Source organism: Mizuhopecten yessoensis, unplaced genomic scaffold, assembly GCF_002113885.1.
Source record: "Mizuhopecten yessoensis strain PY_sf001 unplaced genomic scaffold, ASM211388v2 scaffold1579, whole genome shotgun sequence".
NCBI classification, from domain to species: Eukaryota; Metazoa; Mollusca; class Bivalvia; order Pectinida; family Pectinidae; genus Mizuhopecten; species Mizuhopecten yessoensis.
Genome location: NW_018404117.1, coordinates 499029 through 526676, shown reverse-complemented (window position 1 = coordinate 526676; position 27648 = coordinate 499029). Strand labels below are relative to the sequence as shown.

Here is a 27648-nt window from a genome sequence, read left to right as displayed (position 1 = left end):
ATCTTAAGAGAATACAATGTTTGCTTACCCACAAAGTAGTTCACCAAGTACGAATACTTTAGAGGTAATCTCTGCAAGGAGACTTGTCTTTGAGCCTTCTCTAGAAGTGTTTTTTAATACCGATTTGACCGTACATCGTTACATTATAGTTTTTTAACTGTGTTTTATAAGTAAGCGTTAATATTAACCTTTATAAACCTAATAATATGCCATTAAGATGCCCGTATTATCAAATCTACATGTGAGCCAAACTCAATACATATATGAACATGTAACATGATGGTATTCTTCCGGAACACATGGTCTTATTCTCATTGTACTTTTTTTCAAGGGTCTCCGTTCTAAGGTTTTCCTTGTTCATATTTTGCCCTAATTTTTTCAGTTCGATTTTAGGATTTGTTGACACTTTCGTTTTCTCTTGTTTTTATTGTTATATATCCTGTTATACGACCATCACACAAAAGTATTTAATCTATGGAGGAATAGGGCAAACTCCTGCAATCTTTCCTTTCTGCAAGGAATTGTTTTATACTTTAGAGTACATATTTAATTTTGGTTCATCTCCCGATAGACTAAACTTCAAATATTTTCTACGATTTCAGTTCTTTTCTAACGTTAAAAGTCTACAAATCACAACTTCATTAGTAACACGAACCGTTTTCAAAAAGGATATAGTTCAATTGGTATCTACCATGCACGTAAAAAACACGTCAAATTGCACGCGCTGTATAATAAAAGATAAAAATAAGAATTGTAATGAATTATTATATTCTATAAGTTGATCATTAGAATAGTCAGTTGATGAATTATTTTCAATACAGTGCATACGAAATAACTCTTCGAAACAATAGTTTACGGCGGCAAAACTAAATTTTACAAATATTGAAATTCCTGATACAGTTGAAATTTACATATGAATATGATTGAGATAATAGGAGAATTGTAATTTTATTTCTACAGTAATTAGCTATTTAAAAAAAAAATCAATACCTTGTAAATAGGTTGAAGTGAAATATCTATGGCTCTTATTGTATGAATTAAGTACCAGTCAACCTGTATATTTGATCACTTTGACAAAAAGCTGACTGTAATCCGATTATTGGAATTTTCTCTTTATAAAATAAATTTTGATATGGTCCCAATATTCTGTTAAGAAAGACACTTAACACGATCACACAAAAGAAATGGCAAAATGTTGAACGTCGTAAGCTACGTTCGTGACCTGAGGTTGAAAGCTTGCTGGAACTGCTGATATGTTCATCAATCACAAAATCAAAATAGATTCTTGACTATTCAAACATCAACTACCCGACGCTTTCGCTGCAGGGTTAAAATGCAGGTTGTCATTGAAATACACAAACGCATTTTTGTTTCAAAAGATTTTAATTGCTCGTATGTCGTAGGTCATTTTTTTAATGAAATATGTCTGATAAATAACGTTAGGGATACTGAGATATAGATACAGATTTATAGAATAAATATCATTTGATATGTATAGAAGAAATAGAATGGTTTGTTTTCCTGCTAGAAATATACGTAGGATTAATTATTTCAGTGTTTTTAAACAATACCATGAAGATCATTCTAAGTAGTAGTATATGCAATGCAAATACTGATATTAACTATCAATCAGGAAAAAGCTACATCTCACTTAAAATCCCCAGATAAAGTTTCTTTCTTAAAAGTGAAGTAAATTTGCCAAAGAATTAATAGAAAGTAAGAAAATGAGAAATGTTCAAATATTGACAGTTTTTGAAATCGTTAGGCTAAAACTGAAGCAGGGTCCATTTACATAAACCATCGTCTTTATCTGCGTTTTTACTAGGTATTGAAATACAACTTCCGCTGAAATACTTACGCGGCATTATTTCATTGTTTCTATATTAAATGTTCTTGCATACTATATATTCACATTATCATTTAACCTTTACAAAAGGAAATTTCGAAAGATTTATAAAGGAAAAAACTATGAATATTCAACAAGCAACATGGGAGAAGACTATACTGATATATATTCGTGTCAACTCTACTGTCGCTTTCTTTAACACGTAACAGCATCAGTACTTACATCTTGTTCTAAAATACCTCCCATTCATAAAAGATGAAAAAGTTGGAATTTCTTTCAAATCTTGCAGGATCTGTATTTGATCCCCGATAAAGGCCTGCTGTGACTCTTGCTATATTTAGTAGAGAACTGGCTAAGGAGGACTATCTAAGTTCGAATAAATCCAGTAGCGTCATACCGAAGGCACCCAGCAGACCAATCCCGGAGTCCTAAGTCTGCAATAAACCTATATAAGCTGCTTAACTGGCGCCAACATGAATGAGAAAGCAAAATCGGTCGCCTGCTGTGTTCTTTGTTATCAAACACATTATTTATAAAAACATCTTGGACCCTCTGAATTCAGTCCTACAGTAACACGCGTATTGTCCATCACATCTGTCTGTCGTGTACAAAGATGCTACAAATTATCACAGTCGAAGGTTTGAATGATGCTGATGCCCGTCGCGATTTTCATAAACATTCAGATTCTCTCGGTACGAATGAAAGCTTGAGAGGTCTGTCCGGGGTCATCACAGTGTTTAGAACTGGTTCAATATCTTCATGATGGTATTCGATCTTGAAGTTCTGTACCATCTAAAAAAAACCAATACGAGATGTTAATAACAAACTGTATAAAATAGGAATAAAATCGGAATTTATTGTTTCTTTAAATTCATTATTTTCAAATGAGTGCTTGTATTATGTTTGTATTTCTAGTTATTATTTCATACTAAAAGCAAATAACATAAAACGCAAAAGAAAAAAAAAAATCGAAAAAAAAAACAGGAGAGGAAAAAATGAAAAAACAAATATCTAAAAAAGCAACAAATCAAAGAAACAAAAGAGTGCCGGATAAAATAAAATAATTAATAGATAAATAGCAAAAACCCAAATGTACCATATTCTTAAGAAAAAAAGAAATTAAAACATGATGACTTTTCTTACTTAACATAGCTTGTGGACTCAAAATTTTGTATTCAGCACGAATGTAAAATTACTTGTTCATAGATTGATGATTTAAAGACAATATGGTTAAAGTCTGATACTGACCTTGGATAACATGATGTGCATCTCCTGCTCGGCAAACCTGCGGCCTTAAATATAAAAATACAAAGAGGAAATTAGACAAAAATACAAGATAAAAAGAAGCAAAGGAGTTGTTTTTTTACTCTTTTTCTTTCAGTTCATTTTTTTTTATCTGAATTCCTCTAGTCCATAACATACCGTTATGTACAAGACATTGCATGTTAAATGATGAAGTTTTTCTCGAGAATTTTCCAGACCTCCTCGTCGATATCTCCATTGATTAACGTTGTTATGTGTGTAATACATTTTGTATGTCGGTTTAGTATTCGTTGCGCAGTGTGTTACGTGCTAATTATATGTTTTGCTTTTTTCTAACAGCAATAAAGTTTGATACATGTTTAATATTGTTTGATATTATCTAACAACACTACAGTTTGTACATGTTTTACAGACATAACGTTTGATACATGTTTAATATTGTTTGATATTATCTAACAACCCTACAGTTTGTACATGTTTTACAGACATAAAGTTTGATACATGTGCAATATTGTTTGATATTGTCTAACAGCCGTCAATTTTGATACACGTGTACTATTGTTTGATAATGTCTAGCAGCTGAGACGTTTGTTTTAACTTACCAATGCACATCCTTGCTCCGTGCCCCCATACAAGGTTAGACAGTGCCTTGATGTTAGACTCCATGTTGGCCTCCCTTAGCCATCTCTCTGGGCGGAACTCCTCCGGGTCGGGGAAGTACTCGGGATCTCGGAACATCCCGTATAAATTAGCCTGGACGTGGGTCTGGATGGAAAACAAGCCCCAGCATAATGTCATTAACTTTGTAACCACAGATTGATCTACTGAATGTGTAATGTGTATCAGCAAATTGACACCTTGTATTTACAGGTTAAGAAGCAAACTTGTTGTTTTGTTTGAATTATTTCTAATTATGATTATTTCTGATTATTTTGATTTATTTGACCAAATTATATGTTGTGAGGTACATATTTTCGCGTTAGTTCACCAGAAAGGTCGATTATAATTGAAGGAAGCCTTGAATCTAATATCAAGTCATCTGTCTTTTAGGCTACTGGACGCTTTTATTATGTGTATTCTTTTCGTCCCCATGCAGTCTAAAATCCGTTTATAAGAATAATTTCATATACAGTAAATCTTATACATACATGTATATGTAACTGTTATTGTATACTTACGCCAGCGGGTAGGTTATATCCGCCTACTTCGATGTCTTTTTGTACAAATCTGCTGGTGGCGAAAGTGATTGGGTATAACCTGGAAAAATGTAACAAAATATGTTTTTGTCGGTGTCGTAAATATCCGTAAAAGTATACTGAAATGTCAAACAAACTACCAATGAACTCAAATCAACAAAACGTCAGCGAAAAATTAAAACCTTTGAATTGGAAACTACTTCCTTTTATAAAAGTTTGGATATCAGTCAGTTTTGATTCTGCTGTTTTAACATCTCGATACCACAGCTATCCAATTAGTACGCAAACGTGTTAACTTGGTTAATGCCTTAACTACGTCCTCGCCACGAATACAATATATATGAATGTAGTATACAGCTTACTTACCGGAACGTTTCCTTGATGACAGCTTTGATGTAGGGTAACTTGTTGAGGGTTTCCGGGGTGATGGCCTCCTTATAAGGGAGGACATTCTGGATTTCCTGAAACAGCTTTTCCTGTACTGTCGGATTCTTAGCCAAGCAATACATCACCCACAGTGAACCGTTGGAGGTCTAGTAGATAAACAGAACATGTATACCAGCGTGTTAATACAATGACAACATTTGAATTCAAAGAGCATCTAACTTGACGCCAAAAAGGAAGGAAGTTTATCATAAACCGCCATGTAACCTAGAGTCGAAATCAGTGCACGTATTCAGAAAAAACATAACACGCTCAAACTAAATATCGATGTTCAAGCTCCATTTCTTGTTCTGGCAATCTATCAATAAAAAATCACATTCTCTAAAGGATCATGGGCACAGCCAAATCTCGTTTTCAATGTTAACACTTGAAGCTTTGACCGTGCCACATGATGAAGGCCAGTTTAAAGAAAGTCTGCTTGAGCACAGAATTCATTCTTGGTCGTAAGAACAGTTAGATTAATATATAGGCCTAGTTGTTCACAAAAAAGCTTCCTGCAACGTAAGTGACATGTTCGAATCTTGGAAAACATATTGGTCATCACCTAATTTTAATACGATAAACCCAACTTTATCATATATGTTGTCGTTGAAATTTGCAAGAAAAACCACCGCTAAGATTTAACATATTTATAACAAAGTTATTAATTTGTTTAAGGGTTCAGGCACATAAACAGGTTAAGTCCTGAAATAAAGATTTTAGCGTCGATTTACGAAAAGAGACGAAAAAATGCTGAAAGAATATAATTAAATTCAAAATGGAGGGATTATTGTGCATCCGTTTACTAGATTGCATTTGCATGTCAGTATTTATATTATATATTATGTACCGTTTCCGTGGCCCCAACAAGCAGATCGACCGCTGTAGAGAGGGCATCATCCGGGGTGAGGGACTCCTGTGACATAAGGTACGTTAGGAAAGACACCTTTTCGTTCTCTTTAGGAACAACGCCTTCCAGAGCCTTCGCTTTCTGATGATTTGTATAAAATGACGACAAAAATTCAGTAGTAATGATTTACGTGATATCAGTTAATCATTTTTTTTTATTTCAGTGTAAAAAATGTAAATAGATTAGGCATTTCTCGCCGTAACAGCTGATCGCTAATATGTATATCTCTAACAGAGTTCGAACCCACTGAAACCAAAATAATGTCGTTTTACATTTATCTTTACTTTTATACCCTTTCAATCAATTGGTTAGAAAATAAGAAAACGATCAGAAGTATCTTGCTTCCAAAGATTAGCTGTTACATAGCGTGAATATATTATTCTCATACTAAGACATCACCCCTCCAACACACTAACACCTGCGCATAAATCAAGGCCAACAACCTGATTAATATATTTTACTTTATTCATTTTATATTTTAAAATATAAAATGAAGAATATTTAATATTTAAGCAATTTTCTATTGGATTTTCTTTTTCCGGTGGTATCTATGGAAAGTTTAAAGAAAAATAACCATCGTGTTGCAAATGTTTTCAAAACGTGAACAATGCCGAAAATCAATCGAAACACATCTTTAATCTGTATAATCATTTGCAACGTAAAATTGCCGTAAACATCTACTCACCTTATCAACAAAAGATCTGCCGATTTTCATAACATTGTCAGCGTAAGCTTCGTACTGTTTCCACATCTTCGTCGGCATGACTTTGTAGAGGGGAATGTTGTACATGAGGGGTTGCATAAGTTTGAAGAAACCTTGCAGGTTATCGATGAAGCTCTGTGCTTGTGTCGGGGTTGGGCTTCCAAAGCAGCCTATTCTCTCCTCGAACAGGAATGTACCAATGGCTGGGGATGTAATTACTTAACTAATAACTCGATGATATTGTAAACGTTTATAGGTTTGATCAATAAGATAGTTTTGGCTAATCCAGCACTTTAACATGAATAACCTTAAAAATCGTCCAAAGTAAAATGACATCATTTCCCGGTATTATGCATGTTTTATTGTTGTTCCGTGTAACAGGCCAGGTAGGATTGAAAGTTGGCGGAGTGTACGGCCGATGAAGGTTTGTGAATATCAGCCAATCCGAAACGTGTTGACATATCCCGTGCCCAATCATTACCATGCTCTGTAACGGAGCGGGGTGCCTTGAATAAAAAGGGCTAAAACATTCTCCTTCTTGGAATTGGTGATATTACTTACACTAACTCAGCTACATATGTATTTCATAAAAAGTAAGATCTGAGAAAAAGAAGGAAAGACAAATGTACCACTTGCAGGGAAGGAAAGTAAGACCTCATGCAGAGCAAGTCATGGATAAAATATCAGGCCACCGGAAAGATGTTTGAATGTGTTTACTCACATTCCATTGCCCATTTAAAGATCTCCTTCTCCAGGACTGGCACTTCGTGTTTGGTGGTGCTCCGGTCTTTCAGATGTTGGACAAAATCTTCAGCCACTGTATCCATGCTTCCACAGTAGTCCAATACCTCTTTCATCTTCAGCATCTTCTTACTGACCACTGTCCGGTATTTGTGCCACTCCTCTCCTTGTCTGAAAAGATATTGTCAATGAATTAATGGATCTCAGTTCAAAAAAATGCAGAAAGGACGCGCATTTCCTGGAAATTATTTTCTCCCACAACCACTGTAGGTTTCTTCACTCACGACTCAATGGACAAACCTGCTAGGCGCTAGGGGTTGGTAAACATTTTTGGTAACCCAGTAGCTAGTTAACACCTTGGCTTTGATTCATTGAAAAAGCATTATATTATGACAGTTTCTTCAATTGTAACGTCATGATCTATGGCAAAAGTTTACACACTCGGAAAAAGAATTAATGCACGTAAAAATATATTTTTTAAAAATGATATGAACGTTATAGGAGTAAAACGGTCACCAAACTTATGATGGCGGGTTTTCAATTGTAACTACGTCTCAATATTTGTGAATTTCATGTCTTCACACAATTTGAAAATTAACCAACTCCAGTTATATAAACATTTAAAATTAACCAATCTCACTCAATGGAAACCTCAGTATCCTAAATACAGGCCCCGGAAAAGGTAATCAACTGTAAGATGTAAATTTCATATGCAGGTGCAATGATGCGTTACTAATTAAGATATTGAGGTTAACGATGGAGAAAGATACATATCAGATTATCATCGGGTTGGGCATTGACGTAATCATAATGGTCATGCTGCAAAAAAAACCCAGAGATATAAAACTAAAAATTGAGGGATTGTTGATATGTATGATTTCAAGCTTTGGAGGAGATGCACGAAAGTGTTAAAATCGTTTCTTAAATTTTGAAACATTTGAAATGACTTACGCATTGACAAGACCAAGTCCGATCCCATTTTTGGACCTGTAGTAAGCCATGGGTTCCATCTCGCGTCTCATTGGGTATTTGCCTTCGTCTCGGATCACTTTGCTGTACTCGTCTGGATCGCTGATGATAACTGTTGAAATGGTAGCTATTTTCTCTTTGTAGATTGGTCCGAATTCTAAAGCTCTTGTTCTGTATGCCTACAATCAAATTCAAGGAAAGGTGAAATTCTTGCCGGCTTGACCAGAGGAAACCTTTGTTTCAAAGAAAACTTAAAAAATATATTGCCGCTTTTTCATCGCAAAACCGTCCTACTTTTGTCATTCTTCAAACTTCATCGAAGCTTGATGTCACAGTAATGAAGAATGTCATGTTAGAATGCAATGATAAGAACAAATTTGTTTTAGAAATCAAGCTTCCAAATCTCCATTGTCTACAAATCGTTCTTTGTAGAAATGATGTTAGCGCTACATATAACGAACAAAAACAAGTTCTCACCTCAAACATTTTGTTAAATCTGAGACCGTCTTTCTTCAAGTAATCGAACAAAGTGCCAATAAGTGGTAGGCCTTTTGGTCCGGGTATAGCATCGTAGTTCTGTACTTTGTTTTCAATGACTGGGGTTTCCACTTGGATCGCTGCTGTTTGCTGCGGTCTACTCATCATATTATCTATTGTTTCAAAAGTACTTCTAAATGGACACTGAAATGCATACAAAAACAAAATAATGCCCTACATCTCAGTTGCAAATTAACGATGTAGTAAGACTGTTAATAATTAACTTATTAAGAGGTAAACTAGTTTTTTGTAACTGTGCTTGTTGAAATAAATAGCAAGCCTCAGAAAATCACTATGGAATATTCTGGTATTCAAAAATACATTTCAGTCAGTTTCAGTCAATTATTAATCAATTATCAGAACAAAAAAAGCTTCAAAAATGTAAAAATTAATTTGTGTCAAAATTAGTGAAACATGTATACAAATACGAACAAGCTTATAACGAATTCCTGCTTATCTCAAAGTTGTATTGCCTGTGATTCTTGTTTTAGAACTTGACATAACAGGGCAAATATCATAAATGTAACACATTATCAACCTTATTTCAACTTCTTTATAACAAAAATATCAGCAGATCTTTCACATTAACCATTTATTTCAAATTAAAGCTTAACATTAAATTTGATGATGTGCATACACCTCACATCGACTCACGGTTCATAAATCAAACATGGACTCACCGTTCCTGCAATGTCTGCTCCTACTGCGAGCACCTGCGCCCCCTGGCGGCTGGACGTCGACGTTGATACGACTCGTTTGATTGGGGTGTTTATTTTCACCAATTTGGTAAGCGCTTTTGTTGTTGTAGATGCCATTTCTAATTTGAAAATAAATACTGTACAATACTTTCACAAGTAAATGCATAGAACATTATGTTTAGTATCTACAACAGCGCAGTTAACCAATATAATAATTTCCAACCTCTTAACGATAATATTGACAAAATATAATAGTTATTACTATACAGCGGTTACCATATTGGTGTTCAGAGCGCCTTCAATAGTCAATAAGACTATTCGCGAAAATTACCCTTGAAGCCGTATTATATGATTTTGAAATAAAGAGACGTTTCCATGTTGCAGTCGTTAATATCTTTAATTATAGCAGATAATTAACAAAAACAACTTTCATAAAATGAAACTATCCATATATATTAATATATTTAAGACAAGTTACAAGATCAGATGAGGGTATTTAGACAAAACATCGTGTTATTAAAATATGTTGCTAACAACATCTAACAAAACAAAATGTCACTTAAGAACCAAGTACATACAACAGACGTGGTATGTTAGCATGCGTACCTGATTTTTGTTTTTGAAGTGCTAAAATTCCAAATAAAGGCAGACCGTGTTTTGGTCTCCTGGTAGGTACGTGTCGCTTAGGCACTCTGTGCACAGAATATATGAAGTCTTTGTCTTTTATACTACTGGACGCAGCACCATGCTTACGTATCGCCACAGCTGGATAGCCATAGGATGGCGTACACAAAGCCACGCTTTCATTGATGGAACCCGATGATTCACCAGGATAGGATTCTACTAACGAGACGGTATCCAAACGACCCTATTGTATTCATGTGAGATGTACTGAAAACATATTTTATTATCATGATACTTATATATATAAATAATTAATTTCGAATGGCCACACTGATCTCTTTTGCGTATTGGCATGGTTCACAATATACACACTTACTAATGAATTAACGATCACTCCTCTAAATTTTGAAATTCATAAAACAAAGGGATTTATTAGACGAAGATTTCATAGATAACGTCCAAATTAACCAGAGCTCAAATATATGAAAAGATCAGTAAAAAGAGGATATAGCAAAGCAAAATTAACAAGAAATGAGTAAGCAAACGTTTCAATCAAAGTTCAAACATCATTTAAATATGACAGGTTCTGCATGTGGTTCAGATATACGCTTTCACTTTTTATATTTTGTGCTGTTTTTCTTTTTGTTTCGGTGCATCCATTTATTTATTTGTACATGGATAACGACGCTATCAACCACGAACATATCAATAAAATAAATGCCCACGAAATGTATCCACAGTGCTGTATGTTTTGAAGCAGATACCTCACAAAAGATTTTCTGCCATGATGTTCTCCCCTATAGTAATAAGCAGGTTAAGTACTATTTAGAATTAAAACAACTAATCTGTGTGTGACGTAGGTGGTGATTACATGTCTCATGTTGTTGTCGAACTCTTGGAACCGAAACAGTAAAACAAATAATATTTGGCCAGGATCAGTGCATTTACGTAAACTAGTTAATAATAATAATAATAAACTTTATGTATTGAGGATAAAATACATGTTTAGCCAAAGGCTAATCTTCCACATGGTCCTCTTGTAAGTAAAATACATGCGTTAGATAAAATAACATATTTACGTAATCGATATATATATATAAACATTGTGCTAGATAAAAGTTACATATTGATGCAATCGACATATATAACGTTATATCACAGTTATCTTATTTAACAGTATCACAGAATGCATAAAGTTTCATGCAAAGGTATTTCATCAATTAAATGGCATGTGCCTAATATACATACATGCTTATATAGCAAACAATAAAAATTGACATAGTTATACGCTAATATAGCAGAATCTAAAATATTGATAAAATTCAGATAAGAAGTCTATTTAGAAAGTAACAAGTTATTTCTATACAGTATTTAGTAAGTTTTCGTTTGAAAGTGGTATAATTGTCTTTTTTCTTTAGATCACTGGGTAAAACATTCCCGTCGTTAATACTGTCAATAAGAAAGTGTCTGGAATAAAAGACAGTTCTATGTTTTGGCACTATAGATTATTTTCAATAGCATATCTTGTATTCCTACATTGACCTTCTCGCACATGAGACACATCATTTAATAAATCTGCAGGCTAGTTACAACACCCGGCTACAGTTCCACAGGTTGCTGTGATTCTGAAAGTGATACAAATGTAAACGACGTATGTCATAAGTCTATCTACAAATCTCATATATTGTATAGTGATCCAGCTGTTAACAGCAGGAAGACAGAGCGATGCCTTTTCACCAGCTGGTACCGACACCCACGTGAAAATATAGGCCATTGATCATTCATGAAATCTACAGTTAAGTAATTGTTTCATAACCGATTTTTTTCAATGACATTTCTTGGATTAGAAATATTGAGGCAAGGCTAGTACGACCCTAACATTAACATATATGCCACTATATCGATGTTATCATACCTTTTGTAGGAATCTCACAATCATAACATTTATTTTCAATAATTCAAATTATTTCGTCCAGTTGAAACCATATGAAGTTGTTCACATCTCGGAGATTTATGCTATTAAGTGATCATTTATGTTATAGGAATATCCTGAATATTTGTTTATACAATTCTACTTATTCTGATATGAAAAGAAATGTTGAATAGGGCTAGTATTTGTTTTTCAACTTATAAGTTTAGCCACTTGATGTCATATATGTGTTGATATACAATACACTAGATCAACTATGAACGAAATGAAGCAAGTTGGTATTGATCTAACATGAATTGGTTTTGTAAATAAACCGAAAACATCACATCTATTATAAGATTTTATTTTTTACATTTTGTTTTACAATGCTTTGATTTATTTTACGATTGAAAACTTGACGCTGCCCCTGCCTATCGTAAATTTGCTCAGCACTGTTTATGATAGTAGCTTTTTATTTTAATCACGTCGATCAGTCGATGTGTCCAAAAACGAGTGATCATATACATGTATGTATGCTTTATGTTTCCTTATCGATACCTATTTCATGGTTTGTCCCCGTGGTATTCCGTTTTTCCACACATCTCTGACGACTAGACAGGGTACACAATGAAACATGTTTATGTTATTATTCTTAAGGAAATATACATATTATCTACGTTTCAATGTGCCCTTATAAAATAACGTTTCTCATATTTCCGAAGTGAAAACCGGGATAATTAGAACAAAACCGCAATGCACACTCATGAACTCAAAATATCGACTTTCGCACAAGGTTATATATCAAGATGACGACCAAAAACTTGCCCGTAATCTTTAGCAACTTACCTTCTCGAAATCTTGTGTTTTCAGTTTAACTATCAACATTTAACATCGATCATGGATTTGTTATACCCATAGCATGTTCATGAATATCGAATCCATTTGGATATGTTATAACTGTAAATGTCAAAAGCAGAGATGTAACAATCAAGAAATGGAATATTCGGGAGCGGAAAATCGGAATCGTATTTTATTCAGCTCTTTTTGTTCCGCAAACAAAACCGTTGATTCTTCCCTTTCTATTTTAGTGACGAAATCATCAGTCCAAGACGTTAGTTATAGTTGGTAGCTGTATTTCATTCTGGCACGATTTACATAAATAATCTATTTTAAGTATGATTTATCTACTGTATCTAAAGGTTGTAATTTATTATGTTATAATAGTTTTACAGATACCGTTTCGGAACTATTTGAATGTCGATTTTTCCATTATCATACCTTTAGTACCACTGACGAGGCCTAAATGGCCGAAATGGCCACGTGGTACAGTAATATGTGAAAATGAAAGCCTTAATTAGTAAGGACCCTGTTACATATCCTGAAATAAAAAGCTCTTCGAGTAATTCAGCCTTATATGAAAACAAAATCGAGTCGGCAACGAGAGGGGTAATATTTATCTGGCACACAGGGGCACATGTGTATCCTAACAGCCTGTTAGAAATCTTGGCAATAAACTTAACAAAGATAAATTAATAAATGTAAACCATGAATAGAATAAGTTCATTAATTTAGTAACACATAAGCAAAAGTTTACATATTATTACGTTTTTTCTATTTACGTTAATCCGATGATGATGTTTTACAACCAAAAGCTTATATATTAATGATAAAACTGAATAGTTATGAAACTGTGATTGATATGAATTTCTTATTTACATTAAGATAAAGAGACTAACACAGTTGAAAAATCAAATCCTTATTTTACCTTAAACAATACCGAAATCTAAGTTTATTTTATTACCGGTACATACAATATCGTAATCCAAGTTTACATAATTACACAGTACTGTTATTTTTATATGATTATCTGTAAATTATTAATGCACCCCTCTCCGTGATTCAAGGTCGATCATTGATATCAGGATTAATAAGTGTCAGGCTAGGGTCAGTAAAACCACCATGCTCGACTTGTAATAGAGTGTGAGTCTAGACATCAGCTTAATGATAGCGTTTGTGTTAGCTTCATTGTGAGGAATATCAACCGCTTCTTCATAACTGGTAGGGATATTGATTAAAACTCCTTTTGGTGGAATCTTTTTAAAATCAACAAATTATTTCTTAACAGTGACATTTTCTTAAGAATTTAACAATAAATGAAAAACAAATTACCAAAATATCCGTTTTTATCTTACATGAAGCCACCAAGACTTTCTTGGAAGCAACGAGCTTACCAGGGCCAAGGTTAAACGTTGTGGCATTTCAGTTCTGTACTCACATGTTCTGTTGTCAACAAATGTCAAAAGGTAAGATTCAGAACAGGGATTCATGTCAGCATTTGTTTCTTATCTCTATTTAGTTACTATGAATGTTGTCTGGTCATTGCAAATCTATAGAACTAAAGAATGTTAACAGTTTGATTGCTTTTGTTTTTATTTACTAATTTTCATCTATCTATTCAAGTTTATCATTACTTAAAACAATGAATAAGGAAACAACGATTTAACCAATTTAGTCGATAATAAAAACCGAGCGATTTTCTTTTAAGTCTTATTCATATGAATATTTCGGTCAGCGAGGACTTGTCAGTGACGTTAAATATGCTGGTTCTTGATATATGTCACCTTTTAACTTTTACACAAAAATTGTTTTTACTCCATCTGATGAAAGTATTTAATAACTCCATATGCACAAATAACTGGAACAAAGCCCGAAACTCAACGAAGCGGCCTGACAAAAAATCGAAGTAACAAACCAACATATAAGTACTCACGCTACCGAGATAAAAAAAAAATCAATATAATTAAAGAGATCAGGAGTAAGAACAGCAAAATATCTAGAGCTACTCGTGAAGATAAATAAGAAAACCAAATAGAATAGCACAACTATCGGACACAGGCACCTTTAAAATCTCAAAACGACCGTCGGGTTAACTCGCCTGAACTAGATAAGGAAGTGTAATTAAGGTAGCGAAGGACACTAGAAGCAAAACAAATAATTTAATTTCGCAAACTGTATATTGTTCTTTGGAGTGTACCTAACAAAATATCAAAATTTGAGAATAGGTTTCCAGGCTATTTTTAAAGACATTCTTTGAAAGAGTTACCCCTCTTTGAAGTCCTAAAAATGTCATTTTTCTTCCGTTTTTAAGTCATTAAGGTACCCGCCAAAAAATGCTTATGATTGTGTTTTAACTTATCAAAGATCAATATGAATAAATATTTTGAAAATATTTTATACATAATATTGAAAAAAAGAATCTTATGTAAAATTTCGCAAAACAATTGTGTCAATGAATTCTTTTTTAACTTGGTATACAAAATAACTTTAATAACTATAATATCCATGCTACAAATCTTGAAAAAAATAAAGATATGTTTCCAGGGAAAACAAAAAGTCAGGAGGGTTAGAACGACACCCTGTCATACACGCTTTCAAATTTTCCTTTCAAATAACCTTCTTTAGGTTTAAAGGAGGTTGCATCTGTTTTGAATATTCAAGAAGTTGGCATTTGACCTCAAAGCGAAATCATCATTTCATCGGTTAATAATCCTTGATCAATATAGTCTCATCTTTCACAACAATCCGACATAAGACTTGGAAAGGATATATATCTTATTTCAATCAACAATAATTATTAAAAACAATATTTATTTGACCTTGGTTTTTGACCTCATGTTAAAAGGATTGTCAAACCAATCTATATATCATTAGTGTATTGAGTGTTTGGTCATGTGATACCTGTCCGTCTTTTCCTTCTACCAACTGTACAGCACAAAAAAATGTTAATAGTATATTCTGACTAGGATAAAGAATAAAAATACGATAGTCATCAATGATTGTTGACAACAGAATGTGTTGCGATGGCCTTGGAATGACATTGGTGTCTCGTGCAAAGACTACGGGGTAGTATCTTAACCTTGACAGAGTTGTGGCAGCTTTCCTTAGCCTTGAATACTTGTCAAGGATTTTCTTTTTCATTTTCATTTTTATCAAAAGACCCTAATCGTGAAATTGACTTCAGATGTACCATGACTGAGTATTGCAGTAATTATTGTCATCCTTCAACAACATACGATGTAAAACAAAAACACATACTGCGTCAAATACTGAAGACAACAAATGCAAACTCAATCACTAAACGAAATTGATGAACAGTAGTGAGCATAAGTTTATCATAGATATGTACTCAAATCCCCAAAATAGTCTAATGCGACCTTTGACCTTTAAGCATGAACTATGATCACGAATATCAGATAGCCAGATAATTGGTTCCTGGGATACATCGCATCTCGCGCTGACCAGGTACGTGACCCTTCCATGGAGTTCACATAAACTTAAACTGTTGTGGGGTTCGTGAGATATTTTGTTACACGAGCTTGTATCATACAAAATGGCCAACTGTGATACATTGATTTCATTAGGTGTATAACTTGATGTTACCATAATTATTATAAAATATATAGATTACAACTGTTGATGGGTTTGTAACATATCTTGTACACACACTTTTAACTACAAAAGTTTTAACTACACACTGATAAAACGATTACTATATTCCCATGTAAGATTAGTAGAGGGTGTAGTTTTGCGGAGATAACATCAAAGCAACAGGGATACGACATGCATTTCCACATATCCAGAGACACAAGTATAAAATGAAGGATTGATATTGGGTGGATTGTGTCAATCCACCCAATATCATGATATTGCTATTTATTTTACAATGAGCCTACGTCAGACGTCTCTACAATTTGCAGATATGCATGGGCTAGAGTTCAAGAAAATACAATAATCGGCAACGTGTGTGATGGTAACCTGGTATCGACATTGACATCTCGGCTGAAACGACCTATTAACCTTGACCGTATAATGAAAGTCTTCATCAATAAATCACACTTATCTCACATTTTGTTATTTTGTTATAATTTTAGTTAATGTTGCTTCAATTAGCTCGACTCATTATCATATTCTTGGAAAGTATACTTTGTACCATTTTTGAAATCGATGACGTCAGAATATTAACGGAGAGACAATCGTATATAAAGTGGTTAACGAAAGTCACATGATCATGTCTTATATATCTGACATCATAACAGAGAAAATTTCGAACTTTAACGAAAGTGCATAAATGTTAAATAATTACTGGAAAAACGAAGAAAGTTTAAAAACTTGTTTGTGAATACAGAAAGTCAAAACAAGCAAACATTTTACAGCATCATACATCTATAATTCATCAGTAGTAAAAAGTATGAAAAGTCTTTGTCTAAAGAGTTCCAAAACGCTTGAAAAGCACAGTGAATGTCAGCAATGTGTAAAGTACCTATAAAACCTTTTATAACGTTGCAAATATGTAGCCCTTGTTTAAATACACGCTTAAAAGGTTTGTACATCCTTTATACGTTGAAGGTTAGAAGACAGGTTGACACTTTAAGCTATTTAAAAAAAAATAAGGACACTATAGTACAAAAGATAAAGTATATCATGATTTTATTTGACAAATACATATATTTTATAATATCCAACAAAGTACTTGCTTATGTAAGGCACTTAAATGTTATTCCCAATAAATAGCCTTTACAGTTTAGAGTGGTGATAAAACAGTCCAACATATATGTACATGTATGATCTTCAAAATATAAAACAGTTTCTCAATACTTTCTTGTTTGTCCAGTGTTTAATGAGCATATAAATATTCTCTTTACTTCTTAGAATAATGCTAACAATCATAACCATATGATATAAATAGTTTATACATGTGTGTCCCGAATGTGATTTGAATCTAACCAAACTGATATTAAATCATATTCAGATCTTAAAAAGGAGATGTTTCAATGTATGTATGACATAAAAAGCCACCATAACAATGACAAAAATGTAAATTGCTTTCTATATATATAACGTTTGCATATGATTATGAAGGCAGATGACATGGCTATCATTCCCGATAAATGTATGCTGTATTATTACTTTATATTAGATGAAATTACTTATTCCTACTTCCTCATTGATTGGATCATCATCGTGTGGAAGGCGGTGATTTGTGATATCGACTCGGAGTTAAAATAAGGCGTTTTACTCACCTCCCCCTCCTGTTTCAACAGCAGTTTAGACCCATTTGGATTTCTAGCTTTTAGAAGGACAAGACAGCTGTATGATGCAGTGTATTTCAGTTTTGGTACTGAATATTTTACCTAATTGTAAAGGTGCGATCACCTGTGTGTGTTATGTTCATCTGTAGAAAGGGCAGAGGTCAATGCTTCCTTTAAAACGTCACTTCAATCGTAACGTTGCAATAGCCCACTTTCCTTTTCTCTCGGCGGTTTTGTAACATTTCATCTCATTCAATAATAACAAAAATGACCCATTAAAGTCATATAAAATACAACATTTAAGGACTTTTATTTCGGTGATGAACAGGTGCCTTTGAAGGAGGAGAAACTGAAAGTAAACAAACCTCCATGTTTAACAGTACCCTGAAAAAGTCTATTGTTAAGAAGAAAATGTTGATAAATAGATACAAATCACAGAGAACAGCTGCTAACTGGGAAGCATATAGGGTACAACGTAATATTGAGGTCAAGATAACACGTCAGTCAGTTGAAAATTAATCCTGAAAACATGTGGAGGAAGACGTAGATCTTATGACTTCTGGTCAACTATTAAGCCCTTCCTCTCTATTTAATGTAAAACCATCAGAAACCAGTGTTAAACGAAAATGAAAAGATGTTTACTATTCAACAGAATGTATGTACAGTTTATTAATGACTACTTTTGTAATTTTGCGAGTGATATTTGTATATTAAGGGACGGGGTTAACTGAGAACTCCTCTCTGCACAGCCTTCAGGTTATGTTCAGTTAAGTTTGTTATCTGAACAACAATCGTTTGTTTTAAAGACGATGTTAAAGATGTGACTGATCGTCAGGATACTAGTTAATATTTTAGTGTTGATGGAATAACTGCGAAAATGTTAAAAGCAGGTTCTGAAGCATTCTGTCATCATTTTACTTATCTATTTTTTACTTTTTAAATACAGTTAAAATCCCCTCACTAACTTTAACATGCTCATGTGATTGATACTTTGCCAAGAAAATTTTAACGTTTTTCGTGGAAATTATTACACAGTTCAGTGTGTCTTACACGGTATTTTAATCCTCTTTCTTGCTGCTTCCAGGCGTAGATATAGGTGCCAGTCTGCTACTTAGGCTTCTAAAGGATAGGCGTCAGACCTTGGATTGCCATAAGCTCGAATGAGCTATCCTGATGGACTTTTCCAAAGCATTTGATTGCACTCCTGCTTCACTGTTACTGGGGAAGCTGGGAGCATATGGGCTGAACGAGTCAGCAGTCCAACTTATCAGTAGCTACCTCAGTAACAGGCAGCAGCGGGTCAGGCTCGGCCCCATGCTAAGCGACTGGGAGTGGCTCAGGAAAGGGGTTCCCTAAGTTTTTATAGTTGAACATTGACATTTTTACTGTTTTAAAATCAAGCTCTCTGTATCATTACACAAATGTATTTTAATGAGTGATGATGCTTCTATCCAAAGAGAAGTTTTAGAAAATGAAAGTAAAGTTTTAGTTAAGTGGTTTATAAACAATGGTATGCAGGTCATCCCAGAGAAATCGCAGGCCATTTGTAAAAGGAAAAACTCTAAGTTCATTTACTATTGGGCGATATCAAATAGCAGTGGAATTAATGTAAAGCTATTTCATTAGGGGTTGACATTGATAGTGATTTAATCATTTACATTTATATCAACAACAAAAAAGCCTCCAAACAATTATGTGCACTTTAAAGAATTGGAAATAACCTTACAAAAATGGGCGAAGTCGCTGTTCAATCATTTTATCAATTTTTTACTTTTGTCTTCTATCTTTGCATTTTTGCAATCATAGTAATACTATAAAAGTGGAGAAAAATTCAAAAAATACAATGTAGCCTTCTGCTGATTAACAAATCCCTGATCTTTTAATTAGAAGTGAATTACAAACTTAACATGTTTGCTGGTTCAAGACAATGACTAGGGAAATTTACAAAATTGTTATGAATATAAACTTTATTTAGTGTATAACAATTATTAAAATAGCTATTTCAACTTTTATTAATCACTTTTGTTTGCTCGGATGTTAACGCGCGTTTAAAACAAAAATTGTTAATAATATTGTATCAGAATCTTTAAAAGAGTTTATAGATCAACAGGAAGTTTATTTCAGGGCGTTTGACACACTGAAGGTATCCAGGGTAAATACCACCAACTACGGTAAGACATCGTCTCGCGTTGAACCTGCCAAGGTGTGGAACAGTCTACCTAGTGATACGGCAAGCTGACCACTACACACTAGTTTGTAGACTTGTGCCTTTTTGTCGACTAGTATGTTTTTATCATTTAACTGATCATCTTACCGGCTTGGATTCAATCAATTGTGTTCGGCACGCTATGATCCTTGTTATCAACCCTGTGATAGATTCCTTCACTTAATAGTGTTTAGTTAACTGTCATGGATTTTGCTGTATCAGTGTCTAAAGGGCAATGTAGGTAGGAACTGCTCCAACCACCTGTCCTGCGATGCGCCATTGTAAATTGCTGTACTTATAAGTAGATTTTACTTATTTTCTTTATTTGTACTCTAACTGTACAAAGAGCCATGATTGTAATAAGTTTTCTTAATTCAACCTCCTTATGCTGTGATAATAGTTTAGATATCCAAGGATAATTTCCTAATTTTAACTGTGTGATAAGCTAATTTTCAATAACCTTAAATGTATTGATAAGTCTAGGAACATGTCGGTAGGTAGGTATAGACCCAACCACCGTCCTGTCACACACTCTATGATATATAACATTTAATATTTCAGTGCTGATAGCCTGTGTATGTATTGTTATATTAACATCAACTCATCATATGTGATTATAGTGTACTTACGATTGTTTCATCTATATTTATCCATGTTTGTCGCAGAAAAGCACATCAATGAGAGGAAGTAATAGTGTGGGATTATCTCCATAGGTTTATAAGTTGGAGTTAGTTCCCTTGCTTTATAACACAATGTTACTATTCAACAACAAAAAATTCAACATATACTTAATCTCGATAAATCAATACTCTAGTGATATAGTTTATCAAACTTCTTTTATCGGCCACGAATGTTAAGAATGTATACAGGCTTAGTTTGTTATTCAATATATTCGCCTGTAAAAGTTCTGTCAATTAAATTTGTTGAAATGAAAATTGATCTGCTGCACTCTCGCAGTCTACAATTCCTACAATTATTGTGTATATGTTGTAATGTGTCTTTGATCCGCAAGTTTTAAAGCTAATAACCAATACAATACTGCCACTATACCAGTACTGTTACATGTATTAGCAAGCATGTATGTAATGTAATCTCAAACGATCCTTAATGTAGTGTAATTGAAATAGAGTGCATGTTTTGTAACAGGTTTCTCAAACAGGTACGTTATACAGGTGTATCAACACACGCTAGGCAACAACTGATACCTGTCTGTATATAAATAATTAGCAATTAAAAGTGTACACTCCAATAGATTATACGTTATTTATGTTATATGTTTGGTGACATATTTACTAGAATACTGAGATCAGTTTACGTGATATACATGGTTGTTTATAAATAAACAGCAATTTAAAGAGTGATTTTTTAAAATAGATTTCGTGGCATATTTAATAAAGAATAACACTCCGATCATTTTACGGATGGGTGCATGGGTGTATATAAATATCAGGTCGGAAGTATGCATTGTTTATCACACTTTCATATACCTCCAGACAATAAAGTTATAATCTACTAAATATTAAATTACTCATTTTTTCAAAAAGAAATCGCGAGAAACTAAAATCCGCGAAACTAACTGGTTAAACGGTGTCTCATTGAACACCTACCGCTGATCCCTTGTCTACCAATGATTGCCCAATATCACCCTTCCCGTGTCTACCAATATTTTCCCAATATCACCGTTCCCTTGTCTACCAATGTTTGCCCAATATCACCCTTCCCTTGTCTACCAAGGTTTGCCCAATATCACCCTTCCTTTGTCTACCAATGTTTGCCCAATATCACCCTTCCCTTGTCTACCAATGTTTGCCCAATATCACCCTTCCCTTGTCTACCAATGTTTGCCCAATATCGCCCTTCCCTTGTCTACCAATGTTTGCCAAATATATCCCTTCCCGTGTCTACCAATGTTTGCCCAATATCACATTTCCCTTGTCTACCAATATTTGCCCAATATCACCCTTCCCTTGTCTACCAATGTTTGCCCAATATCACCCTTCCCATGTCGCTATCGTATTCTACATATTTTTCGGAACATTGTAGACGTGGATTTTCTCATAGTTTATTAACTTAATTACTAATGACGAGTTATGTGTGAACGATAGGACCATATTGTACAGTAAAATGTTGACTTTGTCTGGCTTTCTACATCTAAAAACAGACTTTCCAAAAACGTTCTTCATGCATTGTATTATCGTGATCACCTAACTGGTTTTGATAAGTCGATAAGAACATATCTTATACAAATTTGTAAACCATGAATCAGAATATAAAGGCTAGAGCTTTAAAAAGAATATGTGTACAAAATTAAATATATAATTTTCTAGTCAACAACATTTGAATAAATACAGTTTTATATCGCGGTACCTATACACCTATTAGTATATACGCTTTTGTAAAATCATTCAACATCTGTGTTCTTGCTTACCATTTTCTTGTAGTCATAGGAATAAAAAGATTATATATGTTTAATAGGTTTTGTTATTCCATGGTGTTTTATGGGCCTGAAAACTAGGTCAACGTGACTCATAGGCTAACGAACGATCGATCGATCGATAGGTGTACTCAATTAATAAAATAACTATTAATATACATCGGTACTTTAAGTTGTTTTAAGCAGGACCTGAGGGGACAAACACAAAACCGCAAACCGTATTCAAAACCGATAAAACTGGGGTAAAACATATGTATGAGCAAAAGAGTGATTTACATGGAGACCATAGAAAAAAGTACAAAGAAAGTAAGACCAGATGTTCCAGAAGGATAAGCGTCCTATGGTTCATCAACGATAATCGACATGAAGTCAAATTCGAGAAACGTTACGTCCTCAAAGCGAGGAGGCAAGAACACAACAAGGCACACCAAAGAGTATGATATAAAACACTACTCTTTTCACAATGAAATCATGGCGACGACCTTAAACTATAGGACAGCATTCAAATTTAGAATAAAGACTGAATCCATGCATGGTCGTGAGGCAATGTATGATAGGTTCAATCTAGAAAACCTGTAATTGGCTGTATTTCGATATTAAGGAGTCTTCGGACTCTATTTTTCAAGTGGTTTTATATATTTCTAAATGGTTGAATGTTGAAAACGGTTCATATTTATTTTTTATTGAGCTTATATGGAGGCCGACCGCTCTACTTACACAACAATGGAAGAGATGCAGATCTTACGTACAGTTTACAAGGAGGTAAAGTCAAGAGCTATAACGTTAAAAAGGCTAAGTAACCGCTGGGTTCCGTGAACATTTCATAACCAGTAACCCGCATGTGATATAGGCTGGAAGCGGGGTAAAATCATTTAATTTGTAATACTTACTTACCTATGTTATAATAATTTTCTAATAGTTGAAACTATTGTAAACTTTTTTTAAGTGTAATTTAGTATGTTTGAAATTATGTGCTGTCAAATACATACTCTTGATTACAATAATTGAGTTCTATGATATTATTAGGATTAACAAAATTACAGTAATTGAGTTGTATGATATTATTAGGATTAACATAATTACACTGATTATAATCTAATCCTTATCCGCTTCATAACATGTTGAATAAATTCCATGATAAAATGAACAAGAGTACTGCAGGGCGGAACAATATACGCCCGTTGAATGTCATATAGTGTTTTATACTTTCTTACATTGAAATAAGATCTGCATCATTCTAAGAGTGGTTAGCTGACATGCTATAAAAATGTAGGAGAAAATCTCCGGACAAAAAATCAAATACTGAAATGAACAAAGGGCAAGTACTTTTGCAAAAAATGTTGAATCAAATCTTTTAAGGGAGACACAACTTCATATCATGATTATAATGTATACCAAGTTTCAAAGAGATCCGTTGAAAAATGTAGGAGGAGATTGCCGTACAAAAATCAAATACTGAAATAAACAAAGGGCAATAACTTTAAAAAAAAATGTCGAATCAAAATTACTTTAAGGGTGACACAACTTCATATCATGATTATGATGTATACCAAGTTTCAAAGAAATTGGTCGAAAAATGTAGGAGGAGATTGCAGGACAAACAAAAGTTTAAGCCGGACGGACGAACGGACGGACAACCCCATACCATAATACTCCCGTCAAATTTGACTGGCGTATAAAGAGTTTTAGCGAAGATATCTTCAGTTTAGATAAAGAATGTGATCATTTACCGAGAAAAATGTATTGGAGCAAGATAAGTAACTCGTCTCTAGTAATTCGTAAACAAAAGGCTGCCTTTATAGCGTTGGCAAATGTTATTTATCTATGTATATTTGAAAGTGTAGGCAGGTTTGTGTAGTGGATTTATGTATGTATTAAATAAATATGATAATAAAGATATGACCGTTTACATGAATATTTAATCTCAACCTCAATGATGGAGATATCTGCAACCTTGAATGTGCAGTTTGGCCACAGGTACTAACCTCGTCTGTCAATACACCTATGATGCTACTACCTATGGTTTGACACAGCCCCAAGTTCTTCGGTTCCTTATACGTTTCACTTACTCACGATCAGATTTCGTGGCTGTAAAAGTGGAGAAGAAGAATTGTGTTGTGTTGTTTGATTTTCCAGGGCTTAATATCGCCAAAACTGACAACAAGTCTATATTTTGCAGCTACATATGTTTTAGCTAACGTTTGAACAATAGATTTGAGTGTTTGAAAACAATCAAAGGGGGACTACTCCTTTATAACTAATGTGTTCGTTCTTTGTTAACGTTGTTGGTTTCCGAACAATAAAATAATAGTTAAAGCATTGCTATTTATATTTTACTTTATGTTAAACTTCAGTCACGTTTCAATGAACTCAACAAATAGTTGTAAGTTACATTTTAGATTTGTGGGATTCATATGATTTAGATTTAGTTGTGGAAATAATGTCGCGTTTGAAATTTTGTTTTAAAAATGGAATACTAGTACGTTTTTCCTATGTCTTTATATAAGACACATAAACGCTTAATACAATCGTTTTAACCACTTTATATATCTTTATTGGTTGTACGGGTTTGGTGTAGATACTACACCAGCAAATATAGTTTTCTCTTATTCTTGTGTTTCTATTTTCATTCAAAGTATACATTTATCGGAAGAAGATGAAAAAATCTGCATGATAAATTTGTATCGAAAATGTTTGGTGAAAACTTGATTCAGTGTTCAACAAGTTATTGGCACTCATTGGGTTTATTGAGGAAAGGATATCAGATACTTTTTCCGTCCTTTCATTTCATGTTCAGATAAATTAGTGATATTTTTTCCTTTAATATCAAACCAAACAAATAGTGCCAGGATATCACTGCGCTGACTGTGCTGGATGGTTCCATTTTCATGACCAAATTTCAAAAAATACCATAATTTGTAAATAAAAGTAAGAATGAATGTGTGCATTATATGTTGAATATTGAGATGTACATTATAATTTATAAACTGCAATGAATAAGTAACATTCTCTCTCTCTCTCTCTCTCTCTCTCTCTCTCCCAATAATAGATAAATGTAGTGATTTAAATTATGAAATCCATCTTATGATGTGTATAAACAATTATTTATCTTATAAGGAAAGGGCGTTAATAATGTTCATGTAACTTGTGCCCAATCCTCTTGCATTTTTTGGCAATAAAATATGTTTGAACTGAAAAAAATTAAACCAAACAAATACTAATTCACAAATACTAAAAGCATACAGCATTGTATTCGCGATTTGCCCAGATTTATTCTATATTTTATGCATTTTTACCTTTCCTCATTTAAATTTTCTGGGGCAAATAATAGCGCTATTATTAAAAGAAGATATGTTTCTTACCGGTCATACTAAAGCATACTTTTTGTTGACTGGTTTTCGAGGCAGTCGCAAGTTCTGATTCAGATGAAATCGACTTTGGCATGCCAGTTTGTTCCTAACAAAATATCTACAAATTATCCCATGGAAAAATATGAAAATATTGTCAGATAAACAATCACTCATTTCTGTTTCAGGATGTCAAGGTTCCATGCAAATCCAATCAAAAACAAAAATAGAGACACAAGAAATATAGAGCAAACCGCGAATGAATCGGCACGATGCGGTATTTTATCGAGACAAAATGTTTAACTTTTAGTATTTTGAGACAAATGACACCGCCTCCTGTTCGTTTGTTTCCTGGTCCGTGTCAGAAGGTCCGTGCATAATATATCTGGGGATATCGCTGAATTATACCGATTATTACGCCAATCAATTTTATGTGTGCATTATATTAATATATCCTCCTTTATATATATCATGCCCTCATAATCTACCAGCATTGTAATGGATTACACATGCTATTTTAACGCGACCCGTCAACAAACTATATTAAACAAACGTTAAATATGTGCATTATGTGACGTAGAATATAAATGTTGATGTTCTAATGGGAATATTAGTATCATGCACTTTTCCTGGATCTATATTCTTCTGTCCCACATTTATGAATATTTTATAGATATTTTTTTAAGAAAGTTTTGTTAATTCGTGACGCGCGTGAAGAAAACTTTGTTTACGTTGTTTGTGTCTGTTTCGGCGTCTCATTCTTGCTTAGGTAGCCATATTTGTGGTAACTGTGTTGCTCCCTCAAAACTTCGAGGAAAATGTCAAATTTATCTGAGGAAAACTACAGATTTTACTTTAAAACAAGCGAACCGGAGAAAAATCCCAAAAGTTGAGAAAAGTGAGAAGATCTGAGCTGAGGAAGATTTCAGCCAGACAATTTGAAGTATCTCAAATCATTTGAAAAAAAAATCTTCATATTAACTCCAGAGGAAATCTCAGTACTTTAAGTTGTTTTATACAAGCGGGTCCAGGGTTACCTGCTATCAGACATAGAATGATGCTTACCTTTCGTCTGCAGAAACAATCGCAGTTACCTAGAATCAGTTATTGCACAAATAATAAACACGCCGTGTATGCACTTTGTAGTTTTTGTGAGACAAAGTTATAACCTTCAAGCTTAGAAAAAGTTTTACACGACAATTTCAAGCTTAATTTTATACCGTAGAATAAATGTAAAAACTGACATTACACTGATTACCAGAAAAAATACACAACGGACAAAATTGTCACACTCACGTTATATATAAACACAATAACAAATTAACATTCTGTGCTGGGGTATTGCCGCCGTAATATTTTTTGTGAATTGATATCTGTCTTGGTGTGTTTGGTGTGTTGAGTTCTGTCTAGGTGGTTTGGTGTGTTGAGTTCTGTCTAGGTGTTTTGGTGTGTTGAGTTCTGTCTAGGTGTTTTGGTGTGTTGAGTTCTGTCTAGGTGTTTTGGTGTGTTGAGTTCTGTCTAGGTGTTTTGGTGTGTTGAGTTCTGTCTAGGTGTTTTGGTGTGTTGAGTTCTGTCTAGGTGTTTTGGTGTGTTGAGTTCTGTCTAGGTGTTTTGGTGTGTTGAGTTCTGTCTAGGTGTTTTGGTGTGTTGAGTTCTGTCTAGGTGTTTTGATGTGTTGAGTTCTGTCTATGTGTTTTGGTGTGTTGAGTTCCCTAGTGGTGCTTTGGTGTGTTGAGTTCCCTCGTGGTGTTTT

General features: G+C 33.8%; 1 protein-coding gene across 2 annotated transcripts; it reads right to left on the bottom strand.

Moving 5' to 3' along the window:
* Nucleotides 1-1315: 1315 nt before the first annotated feature.
* On the bottom strand, nt 1316-25990 carry LOC110465239 (cytochrome P450 10-like). Of its 2 annotated transcripts, XM_021520943.1 has the most exons (13): nt 25911-25990; nt 9893-10129; nt 9269-9405; nt 8529-8732; nt 8034-8230; nt 7063-7253; nt 6324-6544; nt 5579-5719; nt 4672-4838; nt 4288-4366; nt 3712-3874; nt 3095-3138; nt 1316-2638 (listed from the first exon to the last, which is right to left on the bottom strand). In XM_021520943.1, exons 1-13 carry the CDS (start codon nt 25915-25917, stop codon nt 2516-2518), a joined length of 1911 nt encoding a protein of 636 aa, XP_021376618.1. In that variant the 5' UTR covers nt 25918-25990; the 3' UTR covers nt 1316-2515. The 2 variants fall into 2 exon arrangements, with proteins under 2 accessions (XP_021376618.1, XP_021376627.1); XM_021520952.1 differs by lacking the exons at nt 9893-10129; nt 25911-25990 and adding an exon at nt 20744-20821.
* Nucleotides 25991-27648: the final 1658 nt, after the last annotated feature.